At 44.3% G+C, this 20,795-nt stretch overlaps 2 protein-coding genes across 4 annotated transcripts in view; both read right to left on the bottom strand.

Moving 5' to 3' along the window:
• Positions 1–566: 566 nt before the first annotated feature.
• Positions 567–20,298, bottom strand: ZC3H12D (zinc finger CCCH-type containing 12D). Of its 3 annotated transcripts, XM_057363986.1 has the most exons (6): positions 17,632–20,298; positions 9,993–10,434; positions 5,544–5,683; positions 4,353–4,587; positions 3,826–3,932; positions 567–3,159 (listed from the first exon to the last, which is right to left on the bottom strand). In XM_057363986.1, the coding sequence occupies exons 2-6, from the start codon at positions 10,364–10,366 to the stop codon at positions 2,159–2,161; spliced, it is 1,857 nt and encodes a 618-aa protein (XP_057219969.1). In that variant the 5' UTR covers positions 10,367–10,434; positions 17,632–20,298; the 3' UTR covers positions 567–2,158. The 3 variants fall into 3 exon arrangements, with proteins under 3 accessions (XP_057219969.1, XP_057219968.1, XP_057219970.1); XM_057363985.1 differs by having other exon boundaries at positions 9,993–20,298; XM_057363987.1 differs by lacking the exons at positions 9,993–10,434; positions 17,632–20,298 and adding an exon at positions 6,757–9,787.
• Positions 20,295–20,795, bottom strand: part of PPIL4 (peptidylprolyl isomerase like 4) — a 17,616-nt gene continuing 17,115 nt past the window's right edge. The window contains exon 13 of the mRNA XM_057363988.1: positions 20,295–20,525. Coding sequence (XP_057219971.1) covers positions 20,304–20,525 — 222 coding nt within the window. The 3' untranslated portion in view covers positions 20,295–20,303. The remainder of the gene's footprint in view (positions 20,526–20,795) is intronic.

Below are 20,795 nucleotides of genomic sequence, written 5' to 3'. Positions count from 1 at the left end.
CATCCTGCTCTGTTGCTGTCTCCATGTTTTCTGAATGCTGTGGGGTGTGGGGAGTGTTTCAGTGCAACTAACACCACCTGTAGGACTCAAGTACCTTTCGGGGCATATCAGGGAGAATTTATATCACAGTTTTGTTTTAAAACAATTTCTAATCCTTATGTAATATGTAGTGGATAAATTTATAAGCCATTCCAAAGATCCACAGGGCATATGGAAGAAACTGTCATGTTCTGTGAAGGTAARCCATACTCCCAAAATCCAAATTGCATTTCTTGAATCTAATTCACATGGGTACAAGCAGTTGAACAGATCCAGTATACTTATTTTCTGAAGATTCTTCGAACACCATGACCAAAAGAGAAAGAGCTGGTGGTGGTTTCCAGAGGGAAACAGGTTAAACTATCACTGCATTCAAAAAAATGCATTGTGATAATGTCACTAAGGGCAAATTACTGCTTCCTTTTTAAAAGCAATAGAATTCCAACTTCTCAGGGAGGATAATGTTTAATTCCTGCCTGGAACTAACAACACTGCAAAAAAACACAAAAAAAAAAAAAAAAAAAAAAAAAAACCAACCTAAAAAAACCCACGGGGACAAACCCTAGAAAAATAAGAAGGTACTATTCAGAACAAAGTGTTATAGATTAATATTTTCTAATGTGGTAAAGCATTTTAAAAAAATGTCGTACTGACATACTTAAACTTTGGTATAATGCCAAAAACCTYCAGGATCAACTTTAGTATTTGATTTATAACTGAAGAATTCAGTGGAATAATGCAGAGATTACCAGCTTTACAGCTTACTGAAAATCCAACATGTCCCAACAGAACAGTTTAAATGTTTATAATCATAAATCAGCTGTAAAATTGCATTATGGGGCCACATTTGGTAATTAAGGGTTAAGTCAACAATAGATTTCTTGTTCAACACAGGAGACACTTTCAAGTTCTTTTTGTTTTTTGKTTTTTTTTCTCTTTGGCATCATCTGGCCTTCTGGATTTTTTTTTTCACTACTCCAAACCAGGATTTACATTGAAGATGACTTCCCTGATTTGACTTGGGTTGTGTGTGCCACTTTTCTGCCAAATGTACCTGTGGCTTCCTCCAGGTGTTCTGCTGCACCTCCAGCCCCTCTGCTTGTGGTTCTTTGTGTTCTCAGCACTGCTTTAGAAGCATGAGGTGTATTTTTGAAAGCTCATTGGCACCAGGCTGCACTTGTATCAGGTAATAACAGGGGCCCAAATCTGCCTTTTAGCAGAGMGCAGTCCTGTGCTAGGGAAATAGCTCAGATAATTTTCTGTGCCAGCTGAGAAAGCAGTCACAGGGAGATCACGGGAGAGCCTTTTACTGGGGACTGTGAAGCATGGTTCTTTTATGGAAATTCAGCATTAGGTTAGGACTCTTCAGGCCGTTGATAAAAATTGGTGCCATCCAGAATCCAGTCACTAGTGATGTTCAAATGCTGACAGCCCAGTAACTCTGAGCCCTTCCGCTCACTTTTAGGGGAGGCAGAATGCAATCCCATTGCAATGGATAACAGCCTTTGCCTTGACTTGATGCCCTATTGTACAAAACTGGCTGATGCTTGTGCTTATATTCCTGGAGCAGCTGCAATCTGTGCCATAATGCTGTCTAATAAGAGTTAAGCCTCAGAGTAGCACCTTCTTGGCCCAGGACTTGTTGGGAATGGTTTTGCTCTGGACATTTCACAAGTTTCTGCGTCTTCGAGTAATTAAAAGTCAAGCAGGCAATATCACGGAATCACAAAATGGTTTGGGTGGGAATGGATCCAAAAGACCATACAGTTCCAGCACCTCTGCCATGGGCAAGGACACCTTCCACTAGACTAGATTGCTCCAAGCCCCATTCAACCTGTCCTTGAACAGTTCCAGGGATGGGGTATCCATAGCTTCTCTGAGCAAACTGTTCCACTGCRTCATCACCCTCACAGTTAAGAATTCAATCCAAAAATCTAACCTAAACCTCACCCCTCTCAGTTTGAAGCCACCCCCCTGAGTCCTATCACTACAGTTCCTGATCAAGTATCCCTCAATGTCTTCCTTGTAGGCTCYCTTCAGACACTGGAAGGTTTCTACRAGGTTTCCACGCAACCTTCTCCTCTACAGGCTGAACAGCCCCAGCTTTCCCAGCCTGTCGTCATAGAGGARGTGCTCCTGTCCCCTTGTCCTTGATGCTGGGGTACAAAGCCGTGACCTGGCTCACCTCACTGTAAGGATAAAGGCAGCACAGCTCCGTGTGTGTGTTTCCTTGCCGTGCCACTGGGGTGGGCCAGCAGTCCCTGTGAGAGGCACTGGGGTACGCATGGGCTTTCTGGAAGAAGCCCATTCCATGGCTGGAGTCTGACTGGAGGGGCTGCCCTGGGGGCTGGCTGGGGAAGCAATGCTGCTGCTGCTGCAGCCGGTGCTCGCTGTACACAGGAAGCCTCTCAGAGGGGAAAGCTGTGGGCTGCAGCAGAACGTGACGCTGGGTGTCCAGGGCCTGTTGGTGCTGAGCACCACGAGGGATGGAGTGGCTCCTGTGAACTGTTTYGTGCATGCCACAGCACTGCTGAGGCCAGCCATGCTTGGGGCACATCCTGCCTCGCCCAGCTGGGAGCACCCTTGGCTGGAAAGGGCACCCTGGAGAGCAGGTGCGGTCCAGGCTCTGAGGGCGATGAGGAGAGAGCAGCCCGTGCGGAAGGGCAGCGCGGCGCTGAGGGCTGTCTGTGACCCCCCTGTCCTGAGAGGGGCCTAAGGACCAGTCACAGTCGTGGGTGTCATCACCAATGGACACTGCTGACATCTCCTCCAGGAGCAGTTCTGGCTGTGGCAAGCGCTGCTCCAGCCCCCGGTCAGGGTGCGGAGTGCCAGCCCGGGCCCGGGATGTGTGCCCAGGACAGCGCCCCCGGGACCTGCCTGGGCAGCAGGAAAGCACAGAGCAGCCTCTGGCTTCCCGCAGAGCTTCTGTGCAGGCATCGCAGGGCATAGGCTCTCCTCCTCCTGTCATGTATGCTGAGCACTGACACCTGCCCTCCTCTTGCCCCAGGGCAAGCGAGACCTTTATTTTGGCTCTGAGCTCATCAGCAACTGAAAGCTGAGCTTGATGTAGTCTCTCTGGATGGTAAAATTTGCATTTATTGCCATAGGTGCATTTTTTACCTGGAATAATGAAAAAAAATCAGACAGGAGGTTGTCACTAGCACCAACATCCATTAATGCACATATCACTTCTTCCCAGCATTGGGTGGAACTGTGATGAACACAGACAAAAGGAGAAGTACTACTTTCAAACTCAGTACCCTTGACTCCAGACTTAAATATTGCTGATATAAATAGCAGGGCGAAGCAGCAGTGAAAGGAAGTTTCTGCTGTTTTGGAAGTGTCTGATGTTTGTGTTTTGGTTCCTGCACTCAGTGGGCTGGGAGATCTGTTACTACAAAATGGTGCTTTAAAAAATGGCAGAGGGTTTTACCTCTGAGAAACCTGCACATTGCTGGGGGGCTGTTGGGAGGAGACAGAGGGAAACATATTTGGATGATCATTCCCAAGCGCTGCAGCACAAGTCCACTCCACAGTGTGAGCAGTGTGCGCAGGAAGGGCGGTCAGCACAGCTGAGGTGCCCGTGAGCGTGCAGGCAAGGATGAAGGAGCCAGAAACATCTGCTGCCTTTGTTGAGATTGAAGCCACAGAAGCAGGAGAGGAAAAAAGCACCACACTTTTGAGCAGCCCAAGCCGCACCACACGAAGCAGGACTACATGTAGCAGTGGCCCCAAGCAAAGGAGAGCGCTGCTAGGGAGCAGTTCACAGCATGGGGAGAAACCCACCGTAGGGGCAAGGCTGACATTTCTTTTCAGGAAGCACTGGCTTTTTGCTGAGGAAGTTACTAAGGGTGGGTCCATGCCGGCCTAACGGGTCATCAGGAGGCATAAATCTGGCAAAGTAAAAGAAGTCACAGGTGTAAGTACTTGTCTGTGCACACTGGATGTCTCAATGAAGAGCATTTCCCCTGAACACCTCAGCTATGAGGAAGCTCAAGAGAGAGGTCAGTATGAAGAAATTAGAATATACCAGCCCTTGGTTTAACATTACAAATTGGATTGGAAACAAACAAAGCTGGTCACTAATCGTGCCATTCAAGTAGAAAAGTTCTACAGAGGAGAGTGACATGGGGACGTTTAAGACCAAAGCTTAGGGAGCAGGAACTCAAGAAATGACATTTTAAAAATTGCAGTAAATTCCTTCCATAAAAAGGTTCTTGTGTTCTGCTGCTGGTGGGCGGTACACTGACACTGGTGCTGCCTTAGCCCATAATGTTTACATTCTAGATTCTGTAACACCACCCATCTCTTACCTGTTACTGACAAAGGAGTACATGAGTAGTCGCTGCTCAATAAACCATTTCCACTCAGGGTTTTCATTTTGGAGATCCCGGTAGTGGTCATTGGAAACAATGACTCCATCTTTCTCATAAGCAACTTTCACTATGTAGCGATCATCGTAGCAAACCACCCTCTTGCCTTTCACCTTCCGAGAGGGGGTGTAGACAAGGATAGATTGCTTTTCAAGCTCCTCAAGAATGTGCTGATCTGGTGGCATGGTTGGCAGAAGTGGATGAGGAAAGAAAAAAAWAAAAAAAGATTACTTAATAATGACCAGGTCTCAATCATCCGCTAGAAACCCACAGGAACCTAAAGACATTCCAGGACTTTAGGAAACTCAAAGTAATGTTATTTTCACATGCAGTGATATCTGATGGTTATTTGGCAACTTGAAAATTAGGTCTTTTACAAAAACATCTACTTGTAAATTTTGAGACACCCTTTTTTGATTTTTAAGTCTCATCTGTAAAGGAATGCCTTGAATTCTACACTCTGAAATGATAGAGGYTGATACTGAATCCTTGCAGTGCCCTTTTTACTCTGGTAGATGCTAGAAGGCTCATAACCAGCCCTGATGTGAGATTTACCTGGATATAAAATGTGATAAAATCAATAAATTTCTTTTGCTGCAGTTGAGGACACTCTGACCTCTTGCCATTCCTTCTGTGCAGCAAGGCAGATCTGCCTCATGGGCAGACACCAAGCTGCTGGCACAAATCTCACAGATTTATTTCCTGACAAACGGAGTCTCACTCCCCTCCACAGATTTCTGCTGATGCATTTTCTTCTCCTGGAAGGGGAACCCATGTACCCTCTGCACTGGGTAACAGACTGACAGATAATAGCCGTGCAGCAATGAACATCACTTTCTCCTGGCTCTCCTCAAAAGCTCTGTAGACTCACTGCAAGCTGACAAAATCCTTTTACTCAGCTGGCAGCACCTTGTGCTTGTTAAGCAGAAGGTTCAAAGCAGTGTAACAAAGCCTTGTAAGCAATTTGAGCTGCTAGCCAGGGGCACTGAATGGGACAATGAATTAATGACTCATTTAAGTGAGGGAAGTCTCATACACAACTTGCACTGTGCTTGTCTTTGTAGGGAAAAAACTGTCCTGGGTTCTTCAAGCTCCCTCTGTCTCCAAACTATGCCCAGGATGGTGACCTACCTGCAATGGGGCTGTCTTGTCGAGGGGGTTCCTTTCTCCACAGTGGGACAAAAACCTTGATGTAAGTGTGCCCCCTCTCTCGAAACCAATCCACTGCCAGCTGGATCCCCCAGCAGGAGAATACCTCTTTGTTTCCATGACTATAAAAAAAAGGGAGGATGATGAGGCAAAGCTTTTATGAAGCTTAAAGTACTCTTCAACTGAGCCAGTAATGAAAAGGCAAAATAAACAGCTTTTGTGTCATTCACCGCCTTCTAAGAAAACAACCTGGCAGGGTGTTCTGCGACAGATCCAAACACCTCTTCTAGCAGAGCTAAAAGATTTATCCAAAATAGTTTGGATATTTAAAAACAGAGGTATCCTATCCCCCATTTCTGTTACCCGAACCTATTCCTTCCATCTGTGTCTGGATGGACTTAAAGCACCAGCAACATGTTAGGCCTTGTCCAACCCTTCACATGCCTTGTCTGAAACAGGGTTGAGGAGTGAGAGTTTGTTCCTGCACAAGCAGAAATCCATAAGGTTTTCCTGTGAGAAACAAAATGTGGGAATTTTCTGTGGTAATTAGGGATTTTAATGTCTGAGGCAGCTGCAGGTGTGATCACAGGGCATTCCACTGATGATGTCTTTTGGAAACGTGAGACAAAATACGGGAGAAGGAAAACTGTAAGAGGTGGGAGGGGAAACACGGAGAACGTAAACCAGATCACCAAAAAGGGACAAGACATGTGGAGGAGGCCACAGGCACTTCAGGCCCACTTTCATCTTGCCCTGATTGGTGGATTTTGTATTTGTTGCACAGAAAGGTAGGAAAGTCCTAAGACAAGTGTTCTAGAGGTGCCAGTAAGGTGGGTTCYGAAGAATTCAATATGCACTGTAAGACAGAAAATAACCTCAAGGGAAACAACTAGGACTGATATCCCTATAAATTTCTCACCTTCCCTGGAAGTTCTTACCACTTGAAATTCGCTCATCTAAAATCTGACTACAATGCAGTGCACATGTAAAGGAAGGTAGTTTGTTAACTACTTCTGCACAAGGAAACAAAAATAAACTGTACACAAAGTCCTTAAAGGATAAAGGTCCTCACAGTATCTACAGAATCCACAACCTTGTACTTTGACCTTTCTGGATAATATCTCCACAGTCTCACTCTCAGGCTTTCACCTCTGCAAAAARCCCTGTAAATAACTCCCTTGGCTGCTACACCCACCTGCAGTGACAGACCAGCCAAGGATGATGCCACAGCCTTAAGGGAGCCTCCCACCACCACCTGCAGGGATTCATCTCTAGGTTCTGATTACATCAGCCCCATAAGCAAAGCTCCATTGTACACCCAATGAAAGTTTCCATCCTGAAATAGAGACCACAAATGAAAAAATAGCACCATTTGGAGGAAGAAACCTGGCTGCCTATTAACAGATACCAAGGCAATAGGAAGTCTATAAAACCCTTAGCAATAATAAATGGTCTGAAGTGCTTGACATATCGAATCTCCATATTAGAACAGCTCTTTTGTTTAGTTTTAAGGGATAGAATATATCCAGGACACTCATAACATCACCTGGACCAGTGAACTGGAAGTTTGGGTGACTTTTTCAGACAGCTGCCTTTAAAAGGCAGTCCAGGTACATCTTCAGTGCTACGACTCAAAGCCCAGCAACAGCTTTCTTTAATATTGACTACTTGTATATGTAATTCTGTGAGCTTTAGGAAAGCAGTTCTAAGTATACCCCAGTGTAGAAACTACTCAAGCACAAGTGGGTCAGCCAAAAGGCCGAGTGGGACAAGTAAGATGAGGCTTAGAGTTATCCTTTAATCCAGCTGCTGCCACACTGCTACATCTAGACCTGGGGGCCATCTGAACTGGTCTGTGCACCTTTTCGAGGCTGCAGTGTCCACACCGGAGCACCAGTCGCTGCTGTGCAACGGAACAGAGCTGGGCAACCTCAGAACTTTCCATCCTCCCTCCCTGGACACAGACTGGCTCTTGTCAGTCACCTTTCCCACATAACCCTGTAGTCCACAGACCACAACCCATCCATGATCTGCTGTAAGTCAGTCTCATCTCTCCCTCCTGCCAGTGACAGGGTCTGCACTGAGGTCACACATCAGCAGGGCCCATCTCTCAGAAAATGAAGCAGAAATTTGGGATCTTTGTGACTCCTGCAGTTAATCCATTATTAGCATGCATTAGCATCCTTTCTAAATTGCCATTCCATCTCCTTTGAGAGGACGCTTAGGCAAAACAACTTCTTTTGAAAACTGCAAATGGCTCCATCTCCACCTGGTTATGACACAGTATCAGCCACACCTTTGTCAGAAAGGCCTAGGAAAAGGCCTCGGTAGCTACCACAGCTTTAAATCAAGRTGTAAGTGCAAGCAGAGAGGAGATAGCAGCCTCTTTGGTGGGYGGTGAACAGGGTTATGACAGTTCTGTTTTCCTACTAACACAATTCCATTTATTTTTTTCACCAGCCTTGCTAAACTTCCCGTGGGTAGGCTGGCAGGTGGCTGAAGTTTCTCATTACATCTGATGGAAACACAAAGTGTGAGACACWTGACAAGTGAAACTGGCTGAAGCCAAGGTTATTTTCCATTCAGATGGCTGGAAACTGCCAGCTCACTTGCTTTACTACCTTGGGGTAGATACATCCTTTCAAACACTTGCACTCTGCAGTGGGTCTTCAATGGCAACTCTAAAATGCTCCAGAAAAAACAGTCCTAGGATATAAATACAAATGGTCCAGATATTTTTCTCCACACAGACAGCTGCCACTTGAAGCCCTAATTTCTGGATGGTTTCATCCCTAAACTGCTGCTTCTGCTGCACTTCTGTGGTAGTTGGTGTTGATGATGATGCATTTTTGCCCAGCAAGGAAACCTAACATCCCTTTCCCCTGACATCTGCAAACAGTCCTTCTCTGACAGCAGCAAACCAGAAAAATGAAAACAAGGGRAAAAGCACTGAAAGCCCTCTCCAGGCCTATCCCATCAGCCAAAGCAAATGCCATTCAGCACCACTCTGAAAGGCATGCAGGAGAAGAAAGCAGCTCCACAGCTTCTTGCAGGCTGTGTCCCTTCAGTACCAACTGAACCAACAAGCTCAATCGTCTCCTGCATCATCCACGTGGTTTCTATCAAGACAGAGGCTGGSATGTTTGGGAAGAGCTGTAAAACCTTTTCCTTTCTGGAACTCAAAACTGCTGTGCCAGAAGAGCTGAGGACAGAGCATGTCAGGGGCAATATCGACCCTGGCACAGTGAAAGGGTGGGRGATCAGCTCAGTCACACTGCCTGAGTGGGTGCTCCATTCATCTGCAGGGAAGCAAGGACACCCTGAGGARGGGTTTGGGTGAAAAGGCCAAGCAGGGCAGGAGATCCCAACACCTGACTACTGATCTCCTGGCCCAGACAAGGCCAAGTTTGCTCAGCTATTTCCCACTCCTTGTGAACGGCCTTGAGCCAGGAACCTCTTGGTTTTGGCTGGGATTTCTCCCTTCACCCACAAGAGGGCATAATTTGCTTAGTCTTCAGTTCTCTGGATGCTCTTGCCCACTTTTTTCTTTAATCAGAGGGGATGTGGTCTCATCTCACCTCRCAAGACAGCTAACTGAAGGAGAAAACTCTTCTTTGCCCTGTCCCAGCCTTGCTGAGTGGACAGGGAAGTTAACAGAGGAATACAGAGGGACAGCAAGTGCATCCTGGACTCTTGGCTCCATATTGCTTGGGTAATCAGAGGCCAACCCCCTGCCGTCTTTGGACATCTCATCCACAGGGACATGCCAGGCTTCTCGTCTGTAAGAGTGCTTTCACAGTGCCAGGACACTGCTCAAGAAATGTAGTTGGCAGTATGGGTTGATGACATTTCCCAGAACCAGGATGACTAAGGAGGAAATGAGACTATTCAATACAAGTCAACTATCAATTCCCCAATATTCCCCTAAAACTGAAGCCAAACTGAAAACCAATAAAAATTATATAAGCTGGGAACATTTTTGGGGGTTTACTTGCAAGCCCAAGCAGTACAACTGTGATACTGTTAGAAACCACAGTCACCTCCCCTTAGATTCAGTGGGTGGTCGGTCTATCTGTTCATCAGTTTTTCCTGGAAACATTAGCATTATCGGTTTAGAAATCCTTGGTGCCCATTTGAAAAGGGAGGGTAATTTAATGGTGAGCTCAAAGGCAGACACACAGCCACAAAGGGCAGTGGTTGGCCAGAGGTGCCTTATGAAAGGCAGAGTGAGGCAGTAATTGCATTTTTGGGCATCCAGGCAGCGGGCCCTCAGAAGCCATGCATCAGTCAAGGAACAGGAATAAGCCACTGTTCATACACCAAATGCACCAATGCACCTCACCCCTGAAGGAAAAACACATTTCAAGCCATCAGTTTGAAAGTTTTAGAGCTTCAGAGGAAGAGAGGTGCCTTTCAGGAAACAGAACTTACCTCATTGCAACGTTGCTGCCATCGATCACAATGGGTCTCAAGGAAYTGGAAGCATCGCTTTCATCTTCTCCTCCGAGCCACTTCAGCCCCGGTGTGGCGCTACAYGAGCCACGGGCAATGAGCTTCAGCGGGGAATGCTGAGCCTGCTTCTCCAGAGCTTGAGGCTTGCTGCCCATCCGAATCAGCTCTTTCAGCACATCATCCTCCAGGGCCTCTKGGCCCAGGTTTTCCAGCACTTTGCAGATGTCCTGCTTACCATAGCCCAGCTTGCAGAAAAAATCCAGCTTGCTCTGGTGCACTTCCACTCCTGCTGCAGAAACTTTTCTGGAGTGTGATGATATTGGTTTGCTAGAAATGGAACTGGCCAGTGCCATTTTACCTGGACTTTACGTTCCTTTAAACCTGGAGCTCCTGTCCTCCCAGCTTGTCCAACAGGCATCAACTTTGGGGAGGGGAAAATTAGAAAAAACAAAACATAGGCATTAAGGAAGAAAATGCAATCATCTCACTTATGTGCCTGGTGCACAGCAGAGAGCACAAGATCAGCTGTCTTCTCTCTGAGGAGACTGTCCAGTCTTCTCCCAGCATTAAAGCATTTTTCTGGTCTGCTCTTAATTATAAAAGCATCAGTGTCCCATGCAATGTTCGTCACTCTCCAAACATTATGTCAGACAGGTGTCACCTTTCTTGGTGAGCCGTGCCAGGATGCCTGTATGCAGTCAGGCTGCATGCGTGAATTGGTTCTTCAGACTTATCTCACAGGAAATGACACAAAGGGGATTTTCAGTCTGCTGTGCGGTTTGTCAGCCTGAGATAAGAATCTGTCAAATTTTACTGGATGGGTTCAGATGCCATAGCAACTTAACAAGTATAGTAAATTTCATCCAGTGATTCAAGGAAACATGCTGTTTGCAAAATATCTGGAAACAGTGGGGTTTTTTTTTTCAATAGTTTTGTCTTACCTACTATGTGTACACAGACATAAATTCTGAAATTCTGTCGCTCCTCAGTTCTGATGATGCCTGACTACCCTTTTCCTGTTAATTGCTATTTCAGTGAGGGCTTTTATGTTCAGAGAAGCAGCTTTTTTTTTTTTTTGAAAGCCATCGGGGCAGCACTCAGAAGCAGGCGATCCAGAAAATGGTTTCAATTTCACGTATGTTTATTGTCAAGAGAAACAGGTAATTCAGATATGAGTGTGCAAAAGCCGCAAAAAGCTACTTCCTACTTCTTCAGAACTGCACCATGTACATTTCTGGTCTACCCAGTGAATGAAGGTGATGGGCAGCATGCTCAGAGATACCCAGAGGTGCTTCAGCCCAACAAGCGTGATGCAGAAGAACATACACAGTGACCACTCACCCATCARGTGACCAACAGCATCAATAAAATAAAAAATACCTTAAATATGTCATCATTGTAGGGGGAAAGCACTTACYGTGCGTATGTTTCCACCTAAACTAAAGCATTGCTTATTTCAGTCAATGACTTTTTCCTCACAGTGCACTCTGTAGCAATTTTTACATCTAATCCTTGTTTTTAATTCATTGACTAAAGATGCAAATGTATTTGCCTGCTTTTTCATGATTGAAATGTTTTCTCATCCTTGAAACAGCTGCTCTCTGAGCTGAAATACATTGATGTAACCAAATACAGCAGAAGCATTTACATCTGGACTATCACCACAGTAAAACCTGCTTTCAGGTATGCAGTCTGTGGCTCCAAACACTTACTGTATACTACTTGATTTTTTAAAAATGCCTAGATTATTTTAATAAATTATTGTAAATTAAAAACTTTTGTTAGTATCTGTCTTCAGATTGAAAAGAAAATATTTAACCCGTATTTTAATAGCCATTACTATTGTTTTCAAACCTGTACTTCTGTCTATTCTGATGCTTTTTCTTTTTTTGGTTTGGGTTTGGTTTTTTTTTCCTTTTCTTTTACTATCAGAACAATGTCCCAAGTTAGGTTAACATTGTGTTGTGTGGATGTTTGTCCTGGATTTCTCATCATGAATTAGGTTCTATTCAATGCTTCAGAATTTTACCAGACATCTGTCCCGCTGCAGAGGGGGCAGAGGCCATGTCAGCCTAGCAGCCTCCAGCAGCAGCAGCAGCACATGTGAGCAGGTGATGGATGAAGGCTGCTCACCACAACACTTTTCTAGCTCCATCTCAGGCAGCACCAAGCCCATGGTCCATGKCTGTACCCTTTGCTTCCTTAGTGAATCCCTCTGGCTTGGTAAGCAGGGCAAATGTTCTGAATTGCTGCCTGGCGTTGATACGATGCATTATCGGCCATCACCAGCAATTTGGTAATTCTGCAAAGTTAGCCACTGCTGCAGGGTGGACAAACATGAAAAATGGGGGATAACCTCACTGCAGGGCTTTCACCACAGAGAGAACAATTTTGAACAAGTGAGATGGAAGCCTTGGTCACAGGCAACACTGAGGTCACGCTTCCCAAGGTCTAATTAAAGGGCAGTGAAATCACTGGCTTACACATTAGCAAACAGTCAGGAGCATGCCCAAGTCCACCATGCTTATAACCAGCACAAAAAGACACGTAACACAAGAGGAGAAATTGTGCATCACAGAGTCCAGTTTTTGCTATCACAAACAGGTTGTGAAATTCCATTAATAAACTTTATGACCTTCATTTGCAAACTACTTAGATTTCCTCCTGCCACTTTCCTCCCTTCATCTCAGCAGGTCCTGTTGGGAAGCTGGTTTTGTTTTCATTCCACTGGGAAGCCCAAGTCTTCTYATTTCCTGGCTAATTTTATCCACAGGGAATGCTGTGCCCACTCAATGTTCTAGCTTAAAAAGCACTTCTCTCTCTGTGGTGTTGTGATCCCTCTTACAGGTGCGCACACACATACGCACACACAGAGGAAATGGCTTCAGTCAGGCTTCCAAAACTCTATTTTTATTTTAATATTTTAGAATGTTCCCTTTTAAAATCTGAACTTTAAAATCTGAACTTTGAAAAAGTATATGCAACCAAAAAAACCAAAATAGCTCTTACGGTTTTCTGCCTTTGGTGTATTTTGAAAGATTTGTAAGATTAGAAAATAATAATTGAAAAAAAAATTCCAAAAAGATGGTGGTAACTACTACACCAATTTTTCCTCATCCTTCCACCAGGAGTTTGCTCCACTTGTGATTAGACCAGCACCTCCAGCAGTCTCAGGGCACACAACCACAATAAGGACCAGTTTGACTCAGAGGCAGTTAGGGCTCCTCAAAGCCCCCCCAAAATCCTGTTCTGCTCCAGCAGAGGCAGAGGGGACACAGCCTGAGACTTGGCACTGGTCAAGGTTTAGGTCCTCTTCAAAGTGTGTTTATGTGCTGAGCAGCACAAGGAGGACAGCCACAGCTCCCTGCCACCACAGTGCTCCCCCTCACAGCTCAGGGCTGGACCACTTCTGCCTCCTTCACCCCTGAGAATAATGCTGCAAACCTCCATGACTGACAGCCCATTTGAGCCCTGCCAGGAAGTGTTTCTCCAAAAGCAGATAGGCTGCTCTGCCTTCAGAAAAAACAAAGAGTTTTTATTTTCACAAGTTAGATACACATAAACTCTGAATAACAAGACCAGTCATTTATTGTCTTGACCTTGACTGCTCCATTTGCTAAAAATARCAAAGCCAAACCTCCCAGGGAGCGAGCTGTGCTCACAGGTAACACTGCTTGCTCTGCACCTTACCTGGCAGCCGTTCTTTCTGTGGCCCAGCAGTATCGTCCCACCATTCTGCAGCCAGCAACTGGATTCAGAGCAGAACTAGGCTCACAAGGAAGTCACCAGCTCATATTTAGAGGCAAGGCTTATGTCAACTGACATAAGAGGTGCAGTGGGCATAACTCATTTTATAGGAAGGTTTTACTTCCTCATTTGGTTGGCCAAGCTTTCATTTAACTGTAGTTTGATAAACTTTCACTTCATTTTTCAAAAGGAAAACTAAAATAAAACGAGGTTTCCAACACATCTCTGTTCTGAATCACAGGCAAAGATTAGTCAAACTCTGGCAGGGATCCGTAACACTGGGCAGTGAGAATACAGCATATGAATTCTGGGTCAAGTGAAAAGTTTTCCACCAGGGTTCCTCTACCAMGTTAGGATAGTCTCATTTCCATGCATCTGGCAAATTCCTGATCTTTGGGGAAACATGGAAAAGAATATTCTAAAAAGTCAGCATTTTGCTTAGCATCTGATACTGCAAAGCCTCATTCAAACACCTTCACGTCAGAGGGAACCTGCTCTGGGACACTACAATGAAACATCAAAAACCAAACAACCCTATCCTGCWGGGCCCTCAATTGAAAGCCTACTTCAGAGACACCCAGCAAAGACTGACAGGCACCTCTCAGTGGAAACCTGAGGTTTTTCCCCTGGTTGTTCCTTACCTCCCTACGAAGAAATATGCCTCAAATCCAATTTTAGGCAGCAGGAAGGCTTGGAGACTCAAGGAGGGGTTAACCTCTGCGACCTTTTGGATGCTTCACACAGCTCTTACAGGTGCAGTGTCCTCTGCCCCCAGGGCCAGGGAAGGTTGGAGTGCCCTGCTGTGGACAGAGAGTACCTCTGCCACTGTCACAAGGCACCACACCAGAGCAGGGTTGATCTTTCCCAGTCAGAAATCCCCTCACTACCTGCATACTTTGTGGGAGGAAGCAGGGTGGCCAAAGCCTCTGTAGTGGTATCCTGTTTAATCCAAGGAGTAGCTGCTGGTTGCTGCAAGCCTCACCATCGCTTCCTGGATGTTTCCAGGTAACACTTATGCCTTTGCATCACACCCAGACTCCTGGAAATTCTTTGGGATTCAAGAAACCCTGCTGCTGTGTAAAGTAGTGCCCAGGCAGTCACAGGATAAAGGGGCAGCACACAGCCTCATCTGTCCTATCTCTGGCACCACACTTTCTCTGGTCCACAAACCTGTGGTAGGTTAATGGCCACAGAAACAGGGGAGCATTCTTAAGGTCACAACCAAAAATGTGTTAGTTCCCAGCTGCCCAGAACAGCTGTGAAAGCAGAACACCCTTTGACACACAACCTTTGACTCCTTTGACTCCAGACACCCCTGGAGAGGAGGGATCTTCCCTGCTCCATTTAAACTTTCACAATGCCACACACCTCATCACAAGACGACCACGTAGCAGTACTCTTGGAAAGAGAAAGTTGTTGTATTATTTATAACCCAGGCAGGCAACAGAGCAAAGCACACTACAGTGCATAGTGTCATTTTAACCCCTACTTCACATTTAAATTGGGGTTTTTCCTATATATAAACAGRAAAAAAACAGAGCTTATAAAAAGAAAAGCCAATTAGAAAAGAGGATTTTAATTTCTACCAAAATGACTAAGCCCATCTACTGTAAAAGCCACAAGCAAAAGACTTCAACACCATTCAAATCTTCCACAGATAGGAAGACCCCTAGTCAATTTCTGAAATCCATTAAGAGCCTTTACCTAGGTGATCACCAGCTACCAGAGAGAAGATGATGAGAAATAAAGGAGCATATTTAATTTTTCAGATGGCCTCAAACCCTTTTGGTCACATCTGAGCACCCAAGACTGTGGTTTCAYAGACATTTCCTTTCTCTGTTATGCTCCCTTGTGCTGACAAGCATGCTGACTTTTCCCAGCATAGATTTATTGCTGCTCAAGGCCATTGCTATGTTCAAGAGGGTAAGAGCTGCACTAGGAGTTTTCAGAGGAGAAGAWCTCCTGACTAATGGATGTTCCAATAATGAGCTGAGGATTGAGGATTACAGGTATGTGAAACAGCTAGAGCTTCACCAGAAAGAATCACTATCAACCTCGAAGTGGGACAGCCTTGTTGGGGCAGCTCCTGGAGGCTAAGAAGAGGACCAAGTATGACTTTCAAGAAGGCTCCCTGCRCAAAACCACTTTCCTGATAGTGTTAGACCTCTGCATGGAAAAGACATTCTCTTGAAACTAGGACTGTGGAACACCTCAGGTGTTTTTGTCTACACACCCCAGTGAGCTATTTGCTTTGCTCAAGGAAACAGTCATTGCATCAGCACAAGAGAAGCGTCTTACCACCCTCTGCCTCATCTGAGTTCACCTGCTGGGAATACCAAACCAGCATACATGGCCACAGTAACAGTGGAAAGTCTTTAGCCCCTAACCAGCAGAAGACAGTCATGATAAAGCAAGTGCTAAATCAAATGTAGGCTTATTGCCAGGAGTATTTTTAATATTTCTGGAACTAATACATTCTCCATCCTGCCTCAAGTGAGAATATTTCTCTACTCCCTTCAAGAAGGCTTGGGCCAGACCCTCAACAGTACGAGCTATGCTCCCGATTTTAATGATCATTTTTTACACACTATTAGACAAAGTCTGGGTGTTTTCTGCCAGTGAAATTCTCTCCCTGCTGCAGACACTGAATTTTGACTTGGAGACAGATATTCATCCCAAAAGCATATATCGCTAACTTAGCAGGTCCTACTGAGTACCAGCTCAGTTACTGACAGACAATCCTGTATTCAAACCAAGACAAAGCCACTATCCTTAGAAGAGGCATTTCTACATGCTTGCCAAAATGATCACCTTTCTTACTTCCCCAAAATTATGCCACTATAGCAAGCACTCAACCTGACCACAGAACAGGGAGAACAAAAAACAGGAAAACTAATTTCAATTCTGCAGACAATGGTAACTTCTTGGAAAATTGCAATCCCATCCATACAGTCAGATGTAGCAGGATCCCTACTTTGTTTTGACTAAAATATCTATTTTCCCTCTGCCTTTTATGTAACAAAATTCTGCTATGACTCAAATGTTTTCCACTGGGCTTAAAATAAAAAAGCACCTTTTACAATCAGAAAGTCCCAAGCAAGTTTCAAGTTCTGCCGTTCAGGTTAAGACTGCAGAAGGCTCTTGGAACTGTCTTTCAGCTTCAATGATTTATTGAAAGCTCCTAAAACCTAAACCTACATGTGGTTTGCCAGTACCTTTTAACACAGCTACCACGTTTAACCAAGGTGATACTGGCTTGTTCACTGAGAAAAAGTGCATTCCATCAGTAACCAGACCAAGTGTTTAACACAAAAATAYTGCCCTGTAGCAAGTATTTACATAAATCTTACTGTAATTTAMCATTTTCCAAATTGCTTGTGCTAGCCCTGTAGGCAACAAGTGACTGATAGAAAAGGAAAAACATTACCCGTGCTCCAGGAAGTTTACAGGCAGCACCCAATAACATACAAGTTTTACATGAAAAACATCAGCCTGCTGGAGGGTAAGATGGACAAAGGTAAGAGCAAACAGAATCAGGAACTGTTCTAAACTTATTGAAAATTTTAAAATGCTTGTCCAAATGACTAATAGCTGGGGGGGTGGAGGGTAAGGGGGAACTTGGTTTGTTTTGGTTTGTTTGGGTGGTTGTTAGGGCTGTTTTTTAGATTGTTAGGGGATTTTTTTGACAAGTKGAAGGACCTAGGTACAGCTTTACCTCCAGAGAGTACAGGATTACCAAGACTGGGTTTGGGTAACACTTTACTGCRTCACCCATCCTGCAATGCCAACTACCTGGATATAACTTTTATGCTACTTCTACTGACTTGTGTGATATCTGTGGGATTAGACAGAGATCTCTGTTGCAACTTACCCCTCTCCCACTTGTGCTCTTTAGTGTTCTAAGACCTGGTTTACGGCACAACATGGCTTGGTTAAGTCCACTTCAARTCTTGCACTCTAGCTCAAGGGATCTACACAGAAATAAAGGAACTATAGCACATGACATCAAAATAGGTCTCAAACTTCCTCAAATCCAAGAAACAAAATAGTTGAGARTCTACATCGTAATTTTAAGATGTTGCAGGTAAAGGAACCCAATGGAAAACTCTGAGGAGCTGAATTTTAAGCCTTTAAGCTCTGAAAAAAGAGCCTAAAGCATGAGGAGTTCCCCTTCTAACAGGCCTCAGCTCTGTCAAAGTGAAGAAACTGAGGTTTCTGCTACATTTTCAATGCTATTTTTAACATGATAGAGGAAGGTGGGATTTTTTGTTCTGTTTTTTAACTACCACAAGCACCAAAGGTCAATATTGAAACTGAGGTTGGAGACAGAGTTGACAAAAAGGAAATGACAAGGAAGTGTGAACTCTCATTATATTAAATCAAGTCAACTCTTCAACTCCCAGGTAACAAAAAGTCCTGTCCTCTCCAACACCTCCTGGCCAGGCAGGAACAGCAGGAGATGGTTTCAGCTGACCCCACATTTTGTTTGTGCCATTTCCAGTAGGACCACATGTACACAGACACAATTTCCCATGACCGGAGCAGTAAATCCCGTCTAACCCAGAGTGCTCAACTGTCTGTGTATGTACCAGGTGAACTGCAATCCCTTCAGCGTTAACAGACTAACCTAGAAATGCAGCCCTAGAATTAMGTACTTGCGTCCAAATTGGGAGCTTTCATGCTGTCATGTAATCACTTACTAGTATCACCTTTTTTTTGAACAACCACATTTAAACGTTTTCTCTTAAAAATATAAACAAGTAATTTTGCCAATTTGAAGATACTGTGTATTTTTAAAAGCACCAAGGCATACTGAAAAACTTGAAACCTTTCAGATGTACTGACTTTTTAACCCTTTATTCTGAAGACTCTTTGGCCAACAACAAAAATGGACTATTTGCTTCCATATACTACTCATTTAAACTTCCAGTTCTTAAGCATTTACCTGCTCCAAAAACACAAGCCATTTCTTCTGCAGAAAAGTGAGCACACTCACCTGAAATAGGGTGTTTCTAAACATCAGTAAGTTTTGCGTGTCCCACAGGTGGCTGAGGGTTAGATGAAGCCTAGGAATGCCTGCTGAAACTCTTTGTGATGTTAAGTCGCAACTCTCCAATAAGATGATCTCTGGTGCTCAGCAAGAATTCAAGTGCAAGCTTTTTTTGTTTCCATGACTGCCATGTTCTAAAGGCAGCAAGGACACAATTGCTTTACTATTTTCAGATCCTTCTCAAATCTGGGCAGTGCTTTTTGCAAGTTAAAAGTGTCATATGGAAAAGAAGCATTGCAGGACTGAGAATAGTRTGACAGCACAGACCTTGTTTCTTCAACACAGCAGGCAGAACTCAAGACGACCTATTGCCTCTGCAGCATTATTCCAAAGGCACCATATCMTGACCCAGACCTAGTACAGTTCCTTGAACTCTTCTTATGCCCAGACTGAAGACAGAAACTTCTTTGACAGGAATAGTGAGCAATCCTCAGCCCCAGATTCCCTGAGAGACCTCCAGGAACAGGCTTCCTGTTTACCTTTTCTTTGGGACAGAGGGCTCTTGCTCAGACTCTGCAAGGATGGCACCAGTCCCTACAGGGTCTCAGTGGGTTAGAAATGTTTTGCCAGGAGACAGTTATGGAAGCTTTGGATTTCTAGTTCCATGCTTTGAAGGCCACAAAAGTTAGAGATTCATCAAAATGCAGCTTCTTAATCAGGTACACCTAGTATATTTGGTCAAGTCCATTTTAAGTCTTGGACTCTASCCCAAGACTAGAGAGGACTAAAAGAACTGTAATGCATGACATAAAAATAGATTTCAAACTTCCTCTTATACACCAAATACAATTGTTTAGAGTCTACATCATATTTTTAAGCTGGTGCAACTAAAGGAATCCAACAGAAAACTGTGAGTAGCTGGTTTCTAAGCATTCAAACACTGAACAAAGAGCCTAAAGCATGAAYAGTTCCCCTTCAAACAGGCCACAGCTATGTCAAAGTGAAGAAGCTGATGATTCTGCTGTGACATTTTCTTTGTTATTCTCAACATCACAGAGGAAGGTGGGTTTTTTTTTTATTCAGTCCACAAGCACCAAAGATGCTAGAGTCCAGCTTTGTCTTTAACAAAGCGAAGAAAGGGCAGATGCTGCTGGAAAGCACATTTCTCAGTATCTCCACTCAGCTTAGGTCTGGAGACTACAGTCATCTAGCCTGGCCTTAGTCAGAATTTTCTGCCATGGTATAGTTTCAGCTGCTTTTGTTCCTTACATCCCAGCCTTCCCACAGAATTGTCTTAATAAGAAGTTCTCYTTCTGCACAGTCAATTGAGATGCTGTACCCAGGCACAGCTATTGGCAGTCCAGGACGGAGCAATTGGCAGCCATTCATTTTGAGTTTTAGAACTAGCAGATCATACTCCAGTGAGGGGTRGTACCAAGCTATAAAATCTTATTGCACATTGCAGTCAGACACTACAGCAAGTATTACAGAAAAAAACAATCACAAAAGAAAAAAGTTAAATTTATTATTTTAGTTCCCCTCTGCCTTGTCCTTCATCTGTACTTTGATCTCTCTTTGTCTTTTGATTTCTTAGGACTTCTACTTCTGTCTGCTTTTTTGTCCCAGTCTCTTACTCGGACATCTTCTCYGTATTTGTCTTTTTGTCTGCTRTAAGTGTAATCTCTCTCCTGAGAACGGCTGCGGCTCCGGTGCCTATCTTTTTTCTCACTCTTGGTCCTCTCCCTACGGCTTTCTTCATGTTTTCGGTCAGAATCCTGTCAAAGAAATTGGACAGAAATGCAGTTACAAACAAGAGGGGAAAACACACAAATGCATGAAGAGAACTAGAGAAAGATCAAGCATGTTTGGTTCCTCAGCTACAGCTGGTACTACCTTAAAGAGATTCACACCCATGATGATTTGAAAAAGGTAACACAAGAATACCATGCTGAAACCATCTGAAAAAGGTAAGTTTACAAGTAAGTTTCAGTCAGTGTTTATGGAAAAAAGCATGCTTGTCAGGCAAGCTTCTTCTACTGCCTAAG

Source organism: Malurus melanocephalus, unplaced genomic scaffold (genome assembly GCF_030028575.1).
Source record: "Malurus melanocephalus ecotype Western Australia unplaced genomic scaffold, MMel_1.1 scaffold_33, whole genome shotgun sequence".
NCBI classification, from domain to species: domain Eukaryota; kingdom Metazoa; phylum Chordata; class Aves; order Passeriformes; family Maluridae; genus Malurus; species Malurus melanocephalus.
Note: the sequence above shows the minus strand (reverse complement) of the source record. Positions and strands in the feature narration are given on the sequence as shown.